This window comes from Typopeltis vanoorti, chromosome 3 (assembly GCF_054136105.1).
Source record: "Typopeltis vanoorti isolate ZY-2024b chromosome 3, IOZ_Tvanoo_1.0, whole genome shotgun sequence".
NCBI lineage: Eukaryota > Metazoa > Arthropoda > Arachnida > Uropygi > Thelyphonidae > Typopeltis > Typopeltis vanoorti.
In genome coordinates this window covers 62,588,639-62,612,455 of record NC_143551.1, presented here as the reverse complement: position 1 = coordinate 62,612,455, position 23,817 = coordinate 62,588,639, and the positions used below count along the sequence as shown (strand labels likewise).

The following is a 23,817-nucleotide window of genomic DNA, read 5'->3' as shown; positions in this document are numbered from 1 at the left end:
CTGAAGATTCTTTGAATAATCTTTCATATTTAAACTTGCTGCGATGAATTATTTTTGTTTTCTTCCAACGAATTTTATGGTGGGTATCCAAGGCATGGTCTGCCAGCCCAGAGTGGCTGTACTGGTGAAACCGGATGTAGTCTTGGTGTTCTGAAATCCTGATATTTGTTGTTTTGCCTGTTTGGCCAAAGTAGGACAATTTGCAGCTGCAAGGGACCTGGTATACACCAGGTAGGTCTAGGGGAAGTGGTTGGTCTTTGGTAGAGCGGATAAGGGATGCCAACTTTTTATATGGTCTGTAACAGGAAATAAGGTCATATTTTATGAGGATATTGGTTATTTTCTCAGAGGTGCCCTGGATGTAGGGGATGGTGATAGACTTGGTGTAATCTTTATTGTGGAGGGGGGTTGTGGTTTACAGGTTTTAGTATTTTTTGGATTTTTTTGGGGTTATAGCCATTGGCTAAGAAAGTGTTGAGGATGTGATTTAGTTCAATAGTCAGGGCCTTGTCATCTGAGCAGATTAATTTTGCCCTGTTATATAGTGTTTTTATCACCCCATATTGTTGTGAGGGGGGGGGAATTGCTGGTGAATGTATCTGCCAGTGTGGGTGGGTTTTCTGTAAACAGAGAAAACCAAAGATCCATCAAGCTGGCGGGTGATTAAAGTGTCTAGGAAGGGGAGGGTGTTGTTTTCCTTTTTTTCTAAGGTGAACTGGACTCTGGGGTGTTGGTTGTTTAAGTGTGCTAGGAAGGAGTGGAGTGTGTCTGAGCCATGTGGCCAAATAGCAAACACATCATCCACATAACGAAGCCAAATAGTGGGTTTTTGTGGGGCGGAGTTTAAGGCTTTCTCTTCAAATGTCTCCATAAAGAAATTGGCCAAGGGTGGGGAAAGTGGTGAACCCATGGCTGTCCCCTCTATCTGTTTGTAGAACTTTCCTTGCCAAACAAAATAGCCTGAGTTCATTGTGAACTGAAATAGGGCTGAGATATTGGGAGGAAACTTGGCTTGGATGAGCTCAAGGGTTTCTTTGAGTGGGACATTAGTGAATAGGGAGGAGACGTCAAAACTGACCATTATGTCAGTGTGTTTGAGTGCGAGGTTTTCTATACTGGCTTTAAAGTGGGCTGAGTTTTTTATGTGTGATGGTGTGTTGCCAGTGTAGTGTGTGAGCATTTTGGCTAAATGTTTGTCTAATTTATATGTGGGGGAATCAATGCCATCCACTATGGGACATAATGGCACATTTTGTTTATGTATTTTTGGGAGTCCATATAATCAGGGGGGGTCTAGAGTTATAAGGTTTAAGTTTGTTGGTCACTTCCACAGGCTAAGAAGTGACTTTCTTAAGGAGTCTGTGGATAGTTCTAATCTGAGAGCTGGTCGGATTATATTCAATGGGGAGGTAAGTAGTACGGTCTAGTACTAAAGAATTTAGCATACCTTTGTAGTCTTTTTGATTGAGTACCACAGTGGCGCTTCCCTTATCAGCTTTGGTGATTACTATTTTTTTGTTGTTTTTCAATTCTTGTAGGGCTGTATATTCGTTTTTGGATAAGTTGGATTTTGGAGGTTTGGCTTTGGTGAGAACACCGACTACATCCAGTCTCACGTAGTTGGCAATATGGTTAGGCAGGTTGCGAATTCCACGCTCTGTTTGGATCATGATTTCTTCAGCAGGTATCCTTTTAGGAGCTAGGGCGAAATTGTGACCTCGTGAAAGTGCTGTGAGTGCTTCAGGCTTTAAAACTGCCGACGAGAGGTTGACTAAAGTGTTGAGTGGTGGCTGAGGTATGGAAGTAGAAGTCTTTGTCAGGTTTTCGTATTTTTTCACGTGCCGACTACGTATTTTTTCGAATTCCTTTCTTGCCGATGTGCATGAGATGTCATGAAGTATAGACAATAGATCAAGGCCGAGTGTATTCAAATGCTGCCGGGATAATAACAAAGTGATCCCTAATTGTGTCAAATTGAAGCACCGTTTCACTTCCGAGAAAGCTCTACGCATTTATAACTGCACTTGCTTCGCCCTGTTAAGAGAACAAATTACCGCAACGCGCGTTCTCCTTGCCGATGAAAACAAAACCTTACGGGCGCTAGAGGAAGAGCTGTCGAATACACTCGGCCTTGATCTATTGTCTATACTTCATGACATCTCATGTGCATCGGCAAGAAAGGAATTCGAAAAAATACGTAGTCGGCACGTGAAAAAATACGAAAACCTGACAAAGACTTCTACTTCCATACCTCAGCCACCACTCATCACTGTAGTCAACCCCTCGTCGGCAGTTTTAAAGCCTGAAGCACTCACAGCACTTTCACGTGGTCACAATTTCGCCCTAGCTCCTAAAAGGATACCTGCTGAAGAAATCATGATCCAAATAGAGCATGGAATTCGCAACCTGCCTAATCATATCGCCAACAACGTGCGACTGGATGTAGTCGGTGTTCTCACCAAAGCCAAACCTCCAAAATCCAACTTATCCAAAAACGAATATACAGCCCTACAAGAATTGAAAAACAACAAAAAAATAGTAATCACCAAAGCTGATAAGGGAAGCGCCACTGTGGTACTCAATCAAAAAGACTACAAAGGTAAGCTAAATTCTTTAGTACTAGACCGTACTACTTACCTCCCCATTGAATATAATCCGACCAGCTCTCAGATTAGAACTATCCACAGACTCCTTAAGAAAGTCACTTCTTGGCCTGTGGAAGTCACCAACAAACTTAAATCTTATAACCCTAGACCCCCCCCCGATTATATGGACTCCCAAAAATACATAAACAAAATGTGCCATTACGTCCCATAGTGGATGGCATTGATTCCCCCACATATAAATTAGCCAAACATTTAGCCAAAACGCTCACACACTACACTGGCAACACACCATCACACATAAAAAACTCAGCCCACTTTAAAGCCAGTATAGAAAACCTCGCACTCAAACACACTGACATAATGGTCAGTTTTGACGTCTCCTCCCTATTCACTAATGTCCCACTCAAAGAAACCCTAAAGCTCATCCAAGCCAAGTTTCCTCCCGATATCTCAGCCCTAGTTCAGTTCACAATGAACTCAGGCTATTTCGTTTGGCAAGGAAAGTTCTACAAACAGATAGAGGGGACAGCCATGGGTTCACCACTTTCCCCACCCTTGGCCAATTTCTTTATGGAGACATTTGAAGAGAAAGCCTTAAACTCCGCCCCACAAAAACCCACTATTTGGCTTCGTTATGTGGATGATGTGTTTGCTATTTGGCCACATGGCTCAGACACACTCCACTCCTTCCTAGCACACTTAAACAACCAACACCCCAGAGTCCAGTTCACCTTAGAAAGAGAGGAAAACAACACCCTCCCCTTCCTAGACACTTTAATCACCTGCCAGCTTGATGGATCTTTGGTTTTCTCTGTTTACAAAAAACCCACCCACTATGGCAGATACATTCACCAGCAATCCCCCCCCCCACAACAATATGGGGTGATAAAAACACTATATAACAGGGCAAAATTAATCTGCTCAGATGACAAGGCCCTGACTATTAAACTAAACCACATCCTCAACACTTTCTTAGCCAATGGCTCTAACCCCAAAAAAATCCAAAAAATACTAAAACCTGTAAACCACAACCCCCCTCCACAATAAAGATTACACCAAGTCTATCACCATCCCCTACATCCAGGGCACCTCTGAGAAAATAACCAATATCCTCAAAAAATATGACCTTACTTCCTGTTACAGACCATATAAAAAGTTGGCATCCCTTATCCGCTCTACCAAAAACCAACCACACCCCCTAGACCTACCTGGTGTATACCAGGTCCCTTGCAACTGCGAATTGTCCTACTTCGGCCAAACAGGCAGAACAACAAATATCAGGATTTCAGAACACCAAGACTACATCCTGTTTCACCAGTACAGCCGCTCTGGGCTGGCAGACCATGCCTTGGATACCCACCATAAAATTCGTTGGAAGAAAACAAAAATAATTCATCGCAGCAAGTTTAAATATGAAAGATTATTCAAAGAATCTTCAGCAGCTCTAAAAAACGTTCCTAACCTCAACAAATTTGGGTGCATGAAACTGCCCCAAATTTGGGAAACTTTCATTATGAGAACTTCAGCCGAACTGCCAAGACTACCAAATTAGCCCGCAAGAGGGCACCATTAGGACTTTAGGAACAATATTAGTTTCTTGCTTTCTTCCTCATTTGCTTTGTATTAGTTCCTGAGTGCACATACCATATCTTTATGTTCCTGAAGATGGCAATGTGACATTGCCGAAATATAGAAGTTATTCATTAAAGTTACCTTTAATTAATATACTTTATATGCGTTGTTAATTCCGTAAACTAATTACCAGATATGTCTAACCAACGTATAAGTCTTACTACCAGAATAAGGGATAGTAATGCGCGTTATTTCCTCTGTGTTTGAAGAGGAAGACATATTAAAACTACTCAAATTTCTTTCAATGAAGCAATTCTTATAACCATTAGATAGAAAGGAAGAAGTTATGTATTGTAGTTCTTTCTGTAAAAGATCGTCTGTAGAACAAAAGGAGTGGGCCCGATGAACCAGTGTTTTAATAGTTCCTGCCTTTTGACTGGGATGGTGATGAGATTCCGCATGGATATAATGGCCTGTATGAGTCTTCTTTCTATAAACTGAGAAATGTAGGTTACCATCTGGTTGGCGAAGAATTAGAAGATCTAAAAAGGCTAACTGCTTATTTGATTCTATTTCTAGGGTAAACTTGATCCTAGGATGAAATGCATTTAACTTAGTGAGAGATTGTTGAAGTTCATCAGAAGAGCCATTCCATACAGCAAAAATGTCATCGACATATCTGAACCAATGCGTAGGTCTGGGAGAAATATTGTCAAAGATACGTTGTTCAAAATGTTCCATAAAGAAATTGGAGATAGCAGGAGAAAGAGGATTACCCATTGCTGTTCCTTCAATTTGTTGATACAACTTATTTTTAAAGGAAAAATAACCAGAATTTATTACAAAATCAAATACGTTTACAATATCCGAAGGAAATTCCTGTTGTAGTAATTCAATACTTTCCGAAAGAATACTTTCTGAACATGCCATCTTCACTAGACACAGAGTTCATTGGAGAAAGACAAGAGTTCTTCACAAAAGTCAGTTTCTCATGGAACACCTTTATAAAGAAACATGTGAAACTCTACTTCATTCTCCTAACTTAAAGAGATCCGATGGCTTACGTCTTTTTCCTTTATGGGAGATAGTACTTTACAAATCAGCTAATCTTTCCTAACTTTTTATTGTATTATTTTTTTATTTTTTTTTTTTTTAAGGAAAGTTATTGACCTTTTTAGTTATCTTACACCAGCTACTTAGGTGGCGCTTTTTGGAATTGTCAGTTAGTGTTTAATTTTGAGCTTAATATACTGAGGATGCCTGTGACACACAGGCGAAAATTATACTAATAAATAATCTTTCTATGTGAGTTTTTTCCGTTATTTATTGTGTACCAAACTAATTACCAGTTATGTTTTAAAAAAAATAAAATAAAATAAAAATAAATAAATAAATAAAAATATTAATGGTAGACACAAGTTTATTGCAATCAGATTCAATATTTTTGTATTTTTTTATTATTTAGAAACATTTTAATGTAATTTGTAATAAAAAAAATAAACTTTTAGAATTATAGAATTCTCTTTTAGAATTATGCATGCAAAACTAATATATCTTCATTTTATGTTTACATTACAGATTTCTACAGCAATCAATGGTATAAAGGTAGTTGCATTAGAAAATTACTCTCCTATTTCACAAGTATCTGTGGTGATAAAAGCTGGATCTCGATATGAAGATGGCACAAATATGGGTGTTACTCATTGTTTAAGAAATTGTGCAGGCTTGGTAGGTTTTACCGATATAATGCTATTTTTATAATATATTTTATTAATCAGTTAGTTTTATGGAACATATTGTATGATATCATTTTCTGGACCCCCAAAGAGTGTGAGAGATGCTATGATAAATCAGTCTAAAAATGCAATCATGACTATATCATTGGTTTCTGTTATCTATTTGGCTTTCTAATCTAATTTGATTGGCCTTTAATTTATAGATTTTATTAATTCATCTATATCAGTTGGGTTCATTTCATCAATTACATAAAGATTTTTACTCGTTTGCCAAGAATATGTTCATATATTTTTCTTAAAACAAGAATTAACAAAACACAATTTTGTTAAAAATTTTGTAGTAGAATTCAAAGACACTGCTCACATTCTAATAACATTACCAAACGTATGTCCATTTTAGAACTAATTTTGCTTGAATGACTCCACTTGATGGATTCACAAATCACGTACCCATATAATACATGTGTTGTGAAAAAAAAAAAAAAAATAATCAGCTAACACCTTTTATTCCCTTATAGGGAGTAGGCAAGGCCTTTAAACCTGTCTAGCTTTTTGGAGACTGAGTGGACAGTTCAATCTCACCGATAGCCAATCAGAGATAGCTGGACTATGTCTATCACTGATTACAGGCGGCTGATGAAGAGACCAGCAAACAAGTGCTACCATCTCTTGATGCTTAACCCTAACAGGATTTTCTTGAATTTACAGGATAAAAAAAAACCTGAGTTTCCAGGAGAAAACACCTGCTTGCTCATGCCAGAGATTGACGGACTCAGGAACTGGTCGAAGATAGGCTTAGTAAAAGTTCCTCCAGTCCGAGACTAGACTTGAACTGAAGTCTAGCTTCAAGTGACCAAGCACAGAGGATGCAAGCACCACTTCCACTGAGCTACACAGTCAAGCGATATGTGTTGTATGCAACCCCTTCTATTTCTACTATTCAGTTTATGAAAAAGGCCAAGTACAAGTGCTGTTTTCATTTCCATTATACCTGAAGAAAAAAGAAATGCATAGAACATTTGCTAAAATTTAAAATAATTCGTTGTCTGTTAAAAGTCTACAAATTTTAGATTTGGAGTTAGATGGATGAATAGCATCATTAAGTAGGAGTTGGAGACAAGTTGGGAAGGGAATATAAAGAAAAAGGTAATGACTATGAGTAGTACAAGGCACAGACAAGAATGGGTGACCTTCTATGGTAAGGAAGGCCAAAGCTAATTTTTGACAGAACAAGCCTTTGTAATGACCAGCATTCCCTAGTTACTGCGATAAGTAAGGTAAACATGCATAAAAACTATTTACGACATAAAACATGAACCAGATTTGGTAATACATAAATAATACTGATGATTAAACTGAAACTGTTCTTCAATATTTTACTTGTGAACTAAAATATGCTTGCATATTTTAGTTCAATTACATTTTTAAAGCCTTATATGGGTGTGGGAGTTCAGGGGGGAGATGAAGTTCATACCCTAATCAATTTCCTAATTAGGAAATTGAATTAATTTCCTAATTGAAATTTGAGCACACTACCTTTTCAAGATAACTAATAATTAAGGAATTGACAGCGTACACTAGAAATATAGATTAAATAAACTTTAATATATACTTTCCGATATTTCGGCAACGTCACGTTGCCATCTTCTTGGGAACTTAATACAAAGACAAGTGCATGCAAGTACTACATAACAGCAAATGAGAAATGAAGTGAGGAAGCTACCATTTTTCTAAAGTCCCGATGGTGCCCCCTGGGACTATATTGGTAGTTCTTGGCCTTTGGGCTGAAGTTCTTCTGATAAATGTTTCCCAAATTTGGGGCAGTCTCATGCATCCAATTTTGTTGCGGTTTGGCATGTTCCTGAGGGCTGAGGCTGATTCCATGAATAGTCTTTCATATTTGAACTTGCTATGGTGTATTACTGTGGCTTTCTTCCACCTTATTCTGTGACGAGCATCCAGAGCGTGGTCTGCAAGCCCAGAGTGGCTGTACTGGTGAAATCGGATGTAATCCTTGTGTTCTGAGATTCTGATATTTGCTGTCCTGCCTGTTTGGCCAAAGTAGGACAATTATCAGCTGCAAGGGACCTGGTATACACCAGGTAGGTCTAGGGGAAGTGGTTGGTCTTTAGTGGAGCAGATAAGGGATGCCAATTTTCTATATGGTCTGTAACAAGTGGTCAAGTAATGTTTTTTTAGGATTTTGTTGATTTTTTCTGAGGTGTCTCGGATGTAGGGAATGGTGATGGATTTAAAGTAATCTTTTTTGTAAAGGGGGGGGGGGGTTGATTGTGGATAACTGGCTTAAGTATTTTTTGGATTCCTATGGGGGGGGGTAGCCATTGGCTGAGAAAGTGTCAAGGATGTGATTTAGTTCAGTGGTTAGGGCTTGATCATTTGAACTGATTAGTTTTGCCCTGTTGAATAGTGTCTTAATAACTCCGTATTGTTGTCAGGCGGGGGGGGGGGGTGATGGGATTGTTGGTGAATGCATCTGCCTGTATGGGTGGTTTTTCTATAAACTGAGAAAACCAAGGTTCCATCAGGTTGGTGGATGACTAGTGTGTCTAGGAAGGGGAGGTTATTGTTTTTCTCTTTTTCCAGGGTGAACTTGATTCTAGGGTGTTGGTTGTTTAAGTGTGTTAGGAAGGAGAGGAGTGAATCTGGGCCATGTGGACAAATAGCGAACACATCATCAATGTAGCGAAGCCATATGGTAGGTTTTTGTGGGGCTGAGTTTAAGGCTTTCTTTTCAAAAGTCTCCATAAAGAAGTTAGCCGAGGGTGGGGAAAGTGGTGAGCCCATGGCTGTCCCCTCTATCTGTTTGTAGAATTTTTCTTGCCAAACGAATGTGTTTAACCAGCGTATAAGCCTCTCTACAAGAACTACCTTTTCAAGAAACTCAAACAAACACAGCCACACATTGATTTTGTATAAATGTATTTATCTTATATCTAATTGAATATTAAATAAACATTTTTCCCTGTTACCTTTCTTTTCTATAGTCAACAAAGAATTCAACAGTGTTTGGCATCACACGGAATATTGAGCATGTGGGAGGAAGGTTGAGGTGAGTATCATATTAATTTTTCTTCAATGGCCAAGATTGAACTCCCAAAAAGTTTTAGGTAGTTGTTGTATCTGTTTAATGGAATGTCACCAAAATAATTGATAGATCATGTTGTTTTCTAGGTGATATGATTTGAAAAGGGAGCATTGAAATTTTGTGCCAGGTTTCGTAATGTTTCCAAAACACCCAAGTTTTTAGTGACACTTGTAACATAGAAAAAACAGTATATGAACACATCGACATAAAGTTTATTAACAAGGTATAAGAAACAAATATTTCAATTTGAAACTTACAGATCATTATCTTAAGTGTAACTGACTGTTCAAAAAGATAGAATAACAATATTGGAATTCAAAAGAAGATACAAACTGTGTGCTAGAGTAGTATAGCACAGTCAATATAAGGTTGATACAAATATGTGATAAAAAGTTATTCTTTAAAATTTATAAGAATCAGATTTTCCCAAATTTTTGGCAGGAAGACAGTTATTCTAGTTATAATTAGCATCCTGCTTTGGCACTCTTTTTGAATAACTGCTCAAATTTAAAATGATGTTGATGTAAAATATGAGTCTTTGAATTCTATGGTCAATGTCAATTCTGTGCTGAGCTAGACCAGATTTTTTAAAAATAGAGAATGTAAGATTGATGTTTACCAATCTTCATTTGGTTGACAACTGAAAAAAAAAAACTACCGTGTTTTTCTATAGATAACTCGCACGTTATCTATCGAAAAATAGATAACTCTCGGTATACGTTTAAGCCTAAAATCATTAAAAATGAACATGCACAGTATACGTTTGAAAGGTATGAGAGGTAAATCAAATGTAATAACAAAACTAAGGTAGAAGTATTACTAAATATTTATTGAACATTACACTATTCAAATCCAAAAAATTCTTCATCAGACTCAATAGTGAAAGAATCAATTGCATTAAAAATTTCGTTTGGTATTTCTTCAACTTCATAATCATTGTCACCGGACACCACTGCATTCCCTTGTGCTTTAATGAAATCATTTCTAACACAGTTTTCACTTGCAGCAGCCCAACTTTCTACAATCCATGTAACTATATCTTTATATGACGTTCTCGACCACTGCTACTAGCAACGCACGTGCTTTTAAAGAACTCCTTCGTCCTCTGTCTGTATTTCCTAACTCTACCACTAGTTGGCGCATGTGTGTTATCTATACATCAAAAGGAGTGATGAAAATGTTGAGGGTGCTCGTTATCTATCGAAAAATATGGTATTTAGAACTGCTGTTGTATTCCCTTTATCAGCTCTCAAGATTATAATGTTCTTGTTCCTGATAATAAAGCTTTCCTTTCTGAGATGGAAATATTAGATCTTAGAGTTGATGAAGAAAGGAGCAGATGCTGCCAATATTATCAGAATAAAAACTGTTGCACTGCTCCTTTCTCCATCAACTCTGAGATTTAATATTTCTGTTATCAGAAAGGAAAGCTTTATATCACTTAGAAAGAACAGGAACATTATAATTTTGAGACCTGATAAAGGGAATTCAACAGAAGTTCTGAATACAGAGAATTACAATGAAAAAATTACAGGTTTGCCTTTGGACTCTTCTACCTACTCTATTCTGGATCACAACCCTACATGGTCAATTTACAAAAAAAAAAACAATTTACTTAAAAATGTCCCAAACCAGCCTCCAGAACTACTACAAAAGCTTAAGTCACTTCATCCTGTTCCTCCATGACTTTACTGGTTGCCAAAAATGCACAAACCTGGTGTCCACTTCTGACCAATCATTGATGGCATATTCTCCACAACTTGCATCTTATCTGAACATCTACATCTGAATCTTCCCATTTCATCCAGAAACTTTGAGGTTTAAACACATTATCTACTGATATCCTTGCAAGTCTCAATGTAATATTCCTCTTTGTTGCTACTAATGTTCCTATAGATCAGTGTTTCTCAAATGGTGGGTCACGACCTGGCACTGGGTCATGAAAGCTAAATGCCAGGTCGCCTAAAAAACTCTCGAAAACCTAGGTGTTTTGTTTTTGGGTTTTTTTTTTTTCACGAAACTCTAAAATACAAGTAAATGGCATTTAATTGGGACTAATGAATAAATAATTTAATTAATAGAGACGAAAAATGCGCTCCGTCCGCATCGCCATTTTAGTCTCTTTGTTCGCAGTAAAGTAGCTCAACTAATGGCAAGGCTGCACGGTGGCAACCGTGCCACCAGCCAAATCGTTTGGTAGTCTGGCGTTTGTTTTATTCACCCCACGTACTCACTCTTTAGTTTGAGTTAAGCATTGAGAGAGAGAGCGTATTTTTTTGTATTTATTGATTATGTGTACCTTGCCCGTTGGGTTCGGCTGAACAACCATCATCATCATCATCATCAAATTCCTGCCATGTACCCACCAGGGGTGTACAGGATATGATAGTACTACATGAAAAAATTATATCATTACTAACTTCCTATCTACAATTTTCCTCCAAATCAGTCTGTTACTTGTCAAGACTCCAACATTAATGTCAACTGTGTTGTGAATGAAGAACCTGTGGAACAAGTAAAACATTTCAGCTACTTAGGCACGATTTTTAAAGAAGATGGTAAATTAAATATGCAAATAAACAACAGAATCAACAAAGCTGGTATGGTGGAAGTCAATTGAATAAATTCATATGGAATAAGAGAGAAATTAGTCGGAACACTAAATTAGCTGTATACAAGACAGTGTTCAAACCAGCTTTAACTTATGGATATGAGAGCTATGTCAGAAGTAAAACACTTGACCAAAGACTAGAGACCGCAGATATGAGAGTCCTGAGAAAGATTATAGGCATAAACAGATGGCATCAATGGCAATATCATATTAAAAACGAGAATATTAGGAAAGAACTTGACATTGTCAGCATCCAGGAATGCGCTAGCAGAGCTAATCTCAGGTGGTATGGTCACTTAAACAGAATGGACGAGGAAAGATTAGCAAAACAAGTGTTCTCTGCCATGTTGGCAGGAAAACGACCCAGAGGAAGACCAAGATATAGGTGGATTGATATGGTACAAAGTGCCTTAGTTGATAGAAATATAAGATCTTATAATGTTGGAGTCTTGACAAGTAACAGACTGATTTGGAGGAAAATTATAGATAGGAAGTTAGTAATGATGTAAATTTTTCATGTAGTACTATCATATCCTGTACACCCCTTGAGGGTACATGGCAGGAATTTGATGATGATGGGAGAGAGAGAGAGAGAACTTTGGGAAAGTCTGATCTTTATTAATTGCAAATTAACTTTCTGTTTTATTGTATATTGCATTAGCCATATATCTTCTGTAAAATTTTTCTGTAAAACTGTTAAATAAAATTTACTCAACTGGTTTTTTTTTTTTTTTTTTGAAAGTTTATTGAAAGTTTATTTTATTTTATTTTATTTTACTCAACTGGTAACTGGTATCCCCCCAATAGAATGGAAGAAGCAATTGTGATTCCTATCTTTAAGAAAGTTAATAGAGATGACCCTAAAAACTATAGAGGTATCAGTATACTAAATTCCTGTTACAAAATATATAGCATAATCTTAAATAACAAACTAATGAAATATTCTGAAAACTTTATTCTAGAAGTACAGAATGGATTTAGAAAAGGACGATCATGTATAGACCCGGCCTTTTGCCTAAAATTAATAATAGAGAAAAGAAGAGAATGCAATTTAGAAACACATATTGCATTTATTGACTTTGAAAAAGCATTTGACAAAGTTAAAAGAAACATATTATTTAACATATTAAAAGAAAGACAAATACCAAATAATATCCTAAAAGCTATCACAAATATATATGAAAATAATCAAACACAAATAAGATTAAATCACGAGCTATCATATACGAGAGAGATTAAAGGGGTCCGACAGGGATGTCCCCTCTCAGCAACTCTTTTTAATATCTACTTAAATGAAATAATAATAAAATGGAATAAAAATTTACATCAAGGAATTAAACTTTCTTTTACAGTTAACTTAAACACTCTCCTCTTTGCCGACGACCAAATAATAATTACAAATTCTGAAGATAACTTACCGAAATCTATTTTAGATCTAAATGAGATATCCAAAGATTATGGTATGATAATATCAACGGAAAAATCAAAAACTATGCCCTTTAAAGGACAAGATCCAGCAAGAACTAAAATAGTAATAGATAACAAGATCTTAGAACAGGTGAATTCATTTAACTACCTAGGATGTATGATCACATATGAAAATGAAAAAGATATAAACATAAAAATTGCAAAATATTTAAAAATAACAGGTGTAATTAACTCTATATTTAAACCAAACCTAGTTCAAAAACAAACCAGACTAAAAGTGTACAATACATTAGCCCTACCAGTCTTAATCTATGGAAGCAAAATCTGGACAATAAAACAAAAAGACAAATAAAGATTAACAACAGCAGAAATGAAGTTTATGAGAAAAACTGCAAAGTATACCCTATTTGATCACAAAAGAAACAAAGATATTATGAAAGAATTAAACCAAGAACCAGTAATAGAAAAAATTAAAAAATATAAACATAAATGGATAGAACACGTTCAAAGAATGAAAACAGAAAGATTACCAAAACAAGCCTTAAAGTACAAGCCATTAGGAAAAAGAAAACCAGGACATCCTCTTAAACGATTCAACGATGACTTCTAAGGCCGGAACAGGCCATGCTAGGCCTAAATCCTTGATACACATGATTATATATATCTTTTGTACTATATCATGCTAGCAAGCAGCTCATATTTCTCTTATTATTATGTGATGACTCAAGGAAGTTCAAGGATTCATTGTGTCAAGGCACACTATTCCACTATACTCAACTGACTATCTCCTTTACTTGATCCTCCAATACATAGTGATATTAATATATATACCACACTACTACACATAACACCATCTACTGTCCACCACTACAAATGGTATTTTTGTTTGTAACATGTGTTCTTGAACTCTGTTGTTGTTGTTCTTCCTTTTTTTTTTTTTTTTTTTTGAATTGCTTGTTACGCTGAAGATGACCTTGTTTATTTTTGAGATGTTTATATAGAGCAGTGTTTCTCAAAGTGTGGTACGCGTACCCCCAGGGGTATGCAAAAGGTCTTCAGGGGGTACGTGGCAATTTTTGGCTATGCATCATTAACGCATGGAATCATTATATTTCTCAACAAATTAGAGACAACTGGGATAAAAACAGCACTAATGAATCACATCTCCCCTCCAACAGAAACTGCTGTATAAACTCGAGCAAAACCATATGTTGCTCTGGCAACATATGGTTTTGCTTGACACCACCCGGTCGTGAACGTGTTAAAAGTAAGAAATATATAGTGAACGTGCTTCAGATATTATGGAATTCGGTTGAAGAGAATTAGCATTTCGACTCAACTGTTGAAATGCTAATTTGTCTTTGCTTCATGTGATCTTTTGTTAATACAGCACCAATCATATGCATTTCTACATAGCTGCCTTACATGTCTCAAGTCTTGTAAATTACTGGTAATTTTTGCTTGAAATAATGGGAAAGAATATGAAGCTATTTGGTTAGATGGCTTTGACGATGCACACAAGGAAACTGTTCTCGATGCCAAAAGTAGTGATAGCGAGTAGGAGCTTCTTGGTAAGTCACACCATTTGTAGTTTTTTTTCCTGAAAATTTTACTTTCCGAAAATTGCCACATATATCTCACACCATGGTTTTTTTAGCTTTAATTTTGGGAAAATAGTGCGAGTTATATTCGAGTAAATACGGTATTTTTTTTTTAGCTTTCAAATTCTTAAGTATGGATCGTTGGTTAAAGATTGGATTTACAAACCCCCCCAAAAGAGAGGTTTTATATAACACATTTTATACAAGTAGCTGTAAGCAACAAGAAAACGTTGATATTGCATCTGGATCAAATGAAAGGGGTGTGTCATCTGACATCTCTAGAGAACCAACTAGGAAGAAGATGAAAAATTTTCATAAGTATGACATGAATTACTTGAAATGTGGATGTTCATGGACGGGAAATGAAGAGGAACCTATTCCAAATTTTGTTCTATTAAAAATAAATCATATTTTTTGTTTATATGAATATATAAATTCAAATAAAATAGACATTTACAATGAAATATACTTTATTTAATTATTATTTGATAAGGGGGCACTTGGTAATAATCAAAATATATGAAGGGGTACGTGGATATCTGAAGTTTGAGAAACACTGATATAGAGGGTATTATCATAATATTAATCCTATCGGCTGTGCCATTGTTTAAATATAGGATTTTTAATTATTTTTTAATATTAATCCTGTCATATAGAGATGATCTCTGTTCAACAACTATTTCTTTTATTTCCGAGTGTACCTATATATTTTTTTATTGCACAAGGGTTTACTCCGATTGGTGCAATGACCTCTTTTTTGCTATTGGTTTCAGAATCCAAAAATCACTGACTCAAGACCAAAATACAAAAATAAACACATTTAATAAAACAAAAACAATATATATATATATATACACTTCAAACAATATATATACACTTCAAACAATATTACATAACTAACTACAAAATTAATTGGATCCAAGGCCTTTTTAAAAATAAACTTACACTTAAGACTAGACTAAACACTTTGTTTTCACAATGACAAAATGTTCATAGCTAGTTTCTTTCTCTGTTGAGGCCCTTTTCCGAAGATATATGACTTTATTCTTCATTTTCATAGGATCCTTTCTCATCACTCATGTAGCACACATTAATTCTTCCTGACTCAATTCTGTCTTCTCTTCAGTAGAAATAATAGTTAGATTCGGCATCCTTAAGACAGATGAAACTTCCTAATCAGAGTTTTCTCGAACATTCTTTTTGAACGTAAATAGCAATTTCTTCTTTTATTCACTAAAATTGACAGTCTTAACTCTTCCACTTAAAAAAATTCACAGTTGTACGATTCCCTTTTCGGAATCTACTACTAATCTTCTAATTAGCGTTTCCTCGAATATTCCTTTTAAAACATCTATAGCAATATTTTCTTTTATTTATCAATACTTATTCCACTTTGAACTTCATAGTTCCACGATTCCTTTTTTGGAATATACTATTAATTTTCTTCTGACTGTCACATAAAAACTTAAGTTCCTCTGAATCTAAATATCTCCCGGCCTGTGTTCTTATTTCTTTCTGAACATTCTCTTGTTTACTCTACGTTACTCTGATATCGAACGCTGTACTTGTCAGCTGTCAATCACACATCAAACTTCTCGGCAAGCATGTGCACTCCATGAAACTGGTAAGCAAGAAGTTAGGTATAACGGCTGACATATAGATTACGTTAGCGACAAGAAAATGTCTTCATAAAACACAACTTAATATGTTCAACTACAATAAAATTTTAAAGTAACATAACTATTCAAATCCAGTAAGTACATAAATTTTTAACTGCTTTATATATCACTTTGACAAAATAATTTCAATAACAGGCACATCGCAAGTGCCGACAATGTGTGTTATGAAACCAAAACTAATAAACATACTAACATAAACAATACTTAAAAATATTCAGAATTTTAAATTCCGATTATTTTTACAACCTGCAAGTTTCAAACTGAAATATTATTTTATATGCCCTATTGATGAACTTGTATCTATCGTGTTCACATATATATCATCAATTTCCTGCCATGTACCCTCAAGGGGTGTACAGGATATGATAGTACTACATGAAAAATTTACATCATTACTAACTTCTTATCCATAATTTTCCTCCAAATTAGTCTGTTACTTGTCAAGACTCCAACATTATCAGATCTTATATTTATATATCTATCATCTAAGGCATTTTGTACAGTATCAATCCACCTATATCTTGGTCTTCCTCTGGATCGTTTTCCTGCCAACCTGGTAGAGAACATTTGCTTTGCTAATCTTTCCTCATCCATTCTGTTTAAGTGACCATGCCATCTGAGATTAGCTCTGCTAACGCATTCCTGGATGCTGACAATGTCAAGTTCTTTCCTAATATTCTCGTTTTTAATATGATATTGCCATTGATGCCATCTGTTCATGCCTCTAATCTTTCTCAGGAATCTCGTATCTATAGTCTTTGGTCAAGTGTTTTACTTCTGACCCAGCTCTCAGATCCATAAGTTAAAATTGATTTGAACACTGTCTTGTATACAGCTAATTTAGTGTTCTGACTAATTTCTCTCTTATTCCATATGAATTTATTCAACTGACTTCCTACCATACCAGCTTTGTTGATTCTGTTGTCTATTTCCATATTTAATTTACCATCTTCACTAAAAATCATGCCTATGTAGCTGAAATGTTTTACTTGTTTCACAGGTTCTCCATTCACAACGCAAATGAAATTTTCAACGATTCTGCCTATTTTCATTGTCTTTGTCTTTTTATTGCTGACCTTCATACCATATCTATTACAACAGTTATTTAATTTAGTCAGGGAATGTTGCAGACTTGTAGCAGATTTATTTAGAAGTATAGCATCGTCTGCATAAAGCAAAGAGCTGACATTAACATCTCCAATTTTGATATCATGTTTAATACCACTTTCCTTCATAATGTGATCCATATATATAATGAATAACAGAGGGGATAATGTACATCCTTGTCTGATACCAGGTTTAACATTAAACCATTTCCTGTACTTCAATTCCAACTGCTGACTTACAACTCAAATAAAGACTAAGTATTGCTTGATATAATGCACCATTCACACCATATACTATAGCGTATTGAATAGCTTCTCTCTTGGCACTTTGTCCTATGCCTTTTCCAGATCAACAAAACTTAAATATAGATCTTTGTTATATTTCCATGCTTTCTCAATTATTTGTCGTAAAGTGAAAATCTGTTTCTGACAGCCTCTATTTGGCCTGAATCCAGCTTGTTCTTCACCAAGGTTTTCTTCCATAATTCTTCTCAACAGTTTCTCAAGTATACTTGCATAAATCTTGCCTGGAACACTCAGTAGGGAAATACCTATGTAATTCTCACATTCAGTTATATTTCCCTTTTTATATAAGAGTACTATGAGAGCTCTACTCCAATCATTGGGAATTCGTCCCCTCTGTCCAGGCTTTCTGAACTATGCAGTGCAGCCACTGTATGACTTTTATACCACCATATTTCATCATTTATGGTCGAATATCATCTACTCCTGCTGCCTTTCCACATTTCAAGCCTTTGATGGCTTTTTCTACTTAAAGTATGGATATGTATTCCTGACTGTATGCCTATTGAGTGTTTTTTTACCACTGTGCTGTCTCTTTTTGTTTCATTTAGCAATTTTTCGAAGTAATTACTCCATACTTCAAGGATATCTTTTTCTCCCGCTTTCATGTGACCTTTATCATCTCTAATTCCTTTTATTGCACTCTTTCCTCCATTTCTAAGCTTCTTCGACAACCTCTAGAATATCCTGCTACCTTCTTGATATTTATTTTCTATGTTCTTGCCAAAGTCCTCCCATGACTTTTGTTTAGATAGTTTTACACAGTGTTTCACTTTCTTACATTTGTCTCTGTATTCTCTCAGAGCACAAGCTGACTTATTTGCCAGGAACTTTTGATATGCTTTCTTCTTTTCCTTCACTGCCTCTTTAACTTCCTATGTCCACCATATAATTCTGATTTTTCTATCCTTGCAGACAACCTCACCACATGCCTCTCTGGCTGAATCAATCAGCGTTTTCTTCAAGGCTTGCCACTGAATCTCCAAGGTTCCTGTTCTCAAGCTCTTTCTTTTTTTTTTTCCAATAATCTTTGTGTATTTTAGTCTACAGTTCACATCTGAGAGCTGCTCAACTTTTATTCACTTTAAAACTTTCTTACATGTTCTTCTTTTCAGTATGAAATTCACTTTTATCCCGCTCAAGACTAAATAGTGATCACTTCCAATTTCAAATCCTCTGTACACTCTGGTGTCCTGCACCAGGGAGAAAACATCACTATCAACAATATCATAGTCAATGAGACTTTTCTTATTCCTTGCCTCTTCTCTCCATGTGAATTTGTGCACATTTTTATGTTGGAACATGGTGTTAGTAATAACTAGTCCATGTCTTTAGCATAAATCCAACACGTATTTGCCGTTATTATTAGCTTTGCTCTTTTTTCCCAAATTTTCCCAAAATATTTTTGTATGTCTGACAATCATTTCCTACTCTGCTATCTAGATCCCCAACAAGGACCAACTTTTCCTTTTTCATTGTGTCAGATGCTTTCTCTAAAGCCTCAAAAAATTCCTCCACTTCTACCTTAGTAGAACCTTCTATGGGACCATAGGCAGAAATAAGTCTCATTGTCCAGTTCCCCATTCTGATATTGGCCCACATCACTGTACTTGACACCGCCTGCCATTCAATAAGATTAGCCTCGTATTTAGTGTTGAATTCTATGGCTACTAATTCTTAATTCTTTTCCTTGATTGTCATTGCCTGACAATAACATTTTGTGTTTATTGCTCAGAATGATTTCACCAGTTTTTGCCGTTTTTGTTTCAGTCACCCCTATTATGTCAATCTGCTACTTATCTATTTCCTCAGCTAGCTCCATTTATTTGCCATTCAGGCTTCTTATGTTGATAGTACTGATCTTTAACTCGTGATATTGAGTTGGGGTGTGTTTTAGGGTTTGTTCCAGTAGCTGACTTTTCGCTGTTCGCCCTGGTTCCCTGGCGAAAACAACGGGGGAGGGGGTCTTGTTTAACAGGATGATGCCCCAGCCGCCATGAAATTCTGTCATGTTGTATGATCAGTTTATATTTTGTTTTAACCAATAAGAATACAATTTGTCGGCTAAATCCCAAATTGTCGGTACATCCTCGTTCATTCAGTATCCAGGTAGATACCCAACAGGGTACACTACGAGAAGGTGAGGATTGGACATTAGGTCAGAAGCCCTGGTCGGTTTTTTGCATTCCTTTAAAGGCTATGTGGAAGTCTCCTCTCTGTTATATAGCACCCTTAAGCACCCCTCATATATATATATATATGTGTGTTTTATTTTTTTTGCAGATATGTATGCATGTTTTCATGGAGACTAACATGAATGAATTCTTTGAGAAGTTAACTTAGTTTGTAAAAGTTATTTATGAACTGGATGGCATTTATCACAGTTGAATATTTTTATAGTTTTTGATTTTAGACTTTTTTTCCTTCTGTATATATTCTAGAAACATTTGGTATCCTTACAAGCTCAAAAGAATTATTTGAATAAAAAAAATGCTGCCTGTGACATATTTGCTTTGGCTATTTTAAGTATTTTGACTTTTTTTTTGTTCTGTTAGATTAGTATACTGTGTGGGAATTCTTCCTTTGTATATGTTGTGAAATTCATGAAAATTGTTCTGAATGTAAATTTCAAAATTTTTAGTGCAACCCAGACAAGGGATCACATGATTTATACTACAACATGCATGAGAGATCATTTGTAAGTATTTTTGAACATTTTAAAATTTACATATTTTAAGTTTCATTTTTTTATAGTAATCTTGCCAAGAGTCTTAGACTTGTATAGTGATTTTGAATATCTTAAATATTTAGAATAATTTTTGTTATTCCAAGTTGCTATATCTTACTTTTAAAAACTGATTAGACTTAAAATTTAATGTAAACAATTTTTTCTGTAATTATATAATTACATAATTTATTATGTAATTTTATGGTGGGTATCTAAGGCATGGTCTGCCAGCCCAGTCCAGCACAGCCGCTCTGGGCTGGCAGACCATGCCTTAGATACCCACCATAAAATTCATTGGAAGAAAACAAAAATAATCCATCGCAGCAAGTTTAAATACGAAAGATTATTCAAAGAATCTTCAGCAGCTCTAACAAACGTTCCTAACCTCAACAAATTTGGGTGCATGAAACTGCCCCAAATTTGGGAGACTTTCATTATGAGAACTTCAGCCCAACTGCCAAGACTACCAAATTAGCCTGCAAGAGGGCACCATTAGGACTTTAGGAACAAAATTAGTTTCTTACTTTCTTCCTCATTTGCTTTGTTAGTTCCTTAGTGCACATACCATATCTTTATGTTCCTGAAGATGGCAATGTGACATTGCTGAAATATAGAAGTGATTCATTAAAGTTATCTTTAATTAATATACTTTATATGCGTTGTTAATTCCGTAAATTAATTACCAATTTATTATATAATTATGTAATTATATAATTTATTTTATTCTTCAAATTTTTTTTATTACACACATCATTACAGAACCTTTTTGGAGAGCTTCTTTATGTGCATTAAAAAACTACAAACTTGAATATAGAAAGTGCCTGATATTTTTAGTCAGAAAATGAAAATTTTATTTATAACTAAGAATGCTATATAATATTTTTTTCATCTACTATCAAAACATTTTTCGTGAATCAGCAGATATAAATACGTTATAACATTATACTATTATATTTTGCGACGGCATAGCTATTATAAATGCTACTGAGAAGATGTTTTTTAGTATCTAGCTTTCTTTAAGTTTTTAATTAATAATCTGTTTTTAAAAGTATTAGTAATCTGTTTTTAATTAATTTTTGCATAGTTCAGTGTTATTTTATAGTGCGTGGATGTGTATTTCATATAATTTTTCACACAAACTTTTGTGTGTGAAAGATAAACCAATTGAAAAATAAATGATCAACACCATGTCAGAAATTTTGATGTATCAGCAAGTGCTTCACAACACCACTTGGGAGGTAAAGAGATTACAGAGGTGCTCGGGAGGATCAAGAAAGGAAACATGAAGAAATATAGAAAGATACAAGAAAGTACAAATACATGAAAAATTATATGATTTATGTGAATTCATAATTATTGACATGAACAATCAATATATGCATGTTTTTTTGTGAGCAAAGACAGTGACATGAGCAGTGCTATATGTAAGCAAGTAAAACTAGTCGATGATAAGATTGTATTTGTTCGAATGAATGGATACACTTCAGAATGAACTGATAAAAGTAACAAAAACAACAAAAAATCAACAAATCACTCACACCTATACTCAAGACCCTAGGGAAGAACTCAGACACTTTGCAAAACTTATCTGGCATATGTCTCGATAGGTACTGACTGAAAGGGGTGGGAATAGGGTACTTCTAATTCGGATGAATTCTCTTGTGCTCAGCTTAATTCAGCAGGTCTCTTGACATGTTTCAAAATCAGTTGTTTCTCAGTGTTCCTTACTCTGCCAGTCTCCATAACAGTTGGGTGAAAACTGATACTGAAATGTCACCATCTGTTTCCTTTAAATGATGTCAGCGACCAATTCAATTCTGATGCTTTTAGTGATCATTTATTCATATAGGGTTACTAAAAGTTGATGTTATCAAATGGATATAAAAATTTGAAAGAGTGAGACTTTCTAGGATACCAAGGTTTGCATTGAGTTGCTCTGGGGGCCATGGGTTAGGGATCCTTGCATTAGTAGATAAATAAGAAAGAAAACTGTTCCAAAATAACATACTGGTAGAAGGAATATTTTATGAATAAAGATGAAAAAAAAATATTCTGTGAATTTGGCATTGGACTTTGAGGAGGTTCGAATAATTGTTGCTTGTGTTTCAAAGCTTTTTTTTTTCTCTCCTTTTATGGTTACACAGTGGTTAGCATTCATAGTGAAGAATTTATGGAGACACAATACAACAGAATAATTACTTTACTTAACATTAAGCAAGTAACAATCGATGTTTCGACCTCTGCATTGAAGTCATCATCAGGACAAGCTACATAATGGGGCACTATACAAAAATAAAATGAATCTAAATGTTTGTTAATCATTTATCCTAGCCTGACCTCTGGTCATCAGCACTCTCTCAAGCACAGAGCCCTAACAATTTGCTCCAATGAACAAGCTCTGAACCAAGAATTCAAAATCATTAACCAAGCATTTGTAAAAAAAGGGCTACAATAAAAAAACAGTCCACAAGATCCTCCATGAAAATGCCATCAAAAGTAAAAAAATTACAAGAATGCCATAGCCATACCTTACATTAAGGACATTTTAGAAGAAATAGAACACTACTTAAATACAAAATTAAGACAACTTTCAAACCCCTGGCAAAATTAAGAAATTTACTTAGCTCCCCCCCACTCCCCCCAAAGATCCTCTTCTATACCTTGCCTATCCAGAGGGTTTACAAAATTCAATGTACCTGTAAACTACCTTACATAGAGGAAACAGGATGCACCATCCCAATCAGAAAAGATGAACGCAAATGCCACATTAAATACCTCCATTATGGTAAAATTGACTAGAAAGGCACCGAGTCCCTACACTGCACCAAAACCTGGTTTGAAAGGAAATTCGAAGAAGTTTGTGAAATGTTGAAACATCATCCAAATCTGAACAAATATGACAAATATGATGGATTAATTATTCCAAGAATGTGAAGGACTCATCTTCAACCCATATAGCAACCGGAACTACCCCAGACAGGAGAAAATCTCAATACCAAAGGACGTTAGAAATTGTTTAATGTAGTTCCATTTTTTTTTTGTGTGCCATGTCATGTATCTTGTACATATGTATGTTTTCCTGATGATGGCCTCAATATGGAGGTCGAAAACGTTGATTGTTACTTGCTTAATAATCAACGTTGATTAAGCAAGTAACAATCAACATTGATTGGTACTTGCTTAATGTTAAGTAAAGTAATTATATAGTAATTATTACTTAATGTTAAGTAAAGTAACACATGTGTTGTGTCTTCATAAATTCTTCACTATGTGAATTGCGTTTCAAAGATTTAGAAGAATGGGGGGGAGAGATATCATTGCCAGTTCTGATGAACAGTGTC

The 23,817-nt window shown here is 35.3% G+C and overlaps 1 protein-coding gene across 1 annotated transcript in view; it reads left to right on the top strand.

The window, feature by feature from the left end:
* UQCR-C2 (Ubiquinol-cytochrome c reductase core protein 2) overlaps nucleotides 1-23,817 on the top strand; it is a 153,180-nt gene that overhangs the window by 23,509 nt on the left and 105,854 nt on the right. Inside the window, exons 3-5 of the mRNA XM_090415644.1 lie at nucleotides 5,757-5,906; nucleotides 8,920-8,984; nucleotides 20,390-20,446. Of these exons, the coding sequence (XP_090271770.1) occupies nucleotides 5,757-5,906; nucleotides 8,920-8,984; nucleotides 20,390-20,446 (272 nt within the window). The remainder of the gene's footprint in view (nucleotides 1-5,756; nucleotides 5,907-8,919; nucleotides 8,985-20,389; nucleotides 20,447-23,817) is intronic.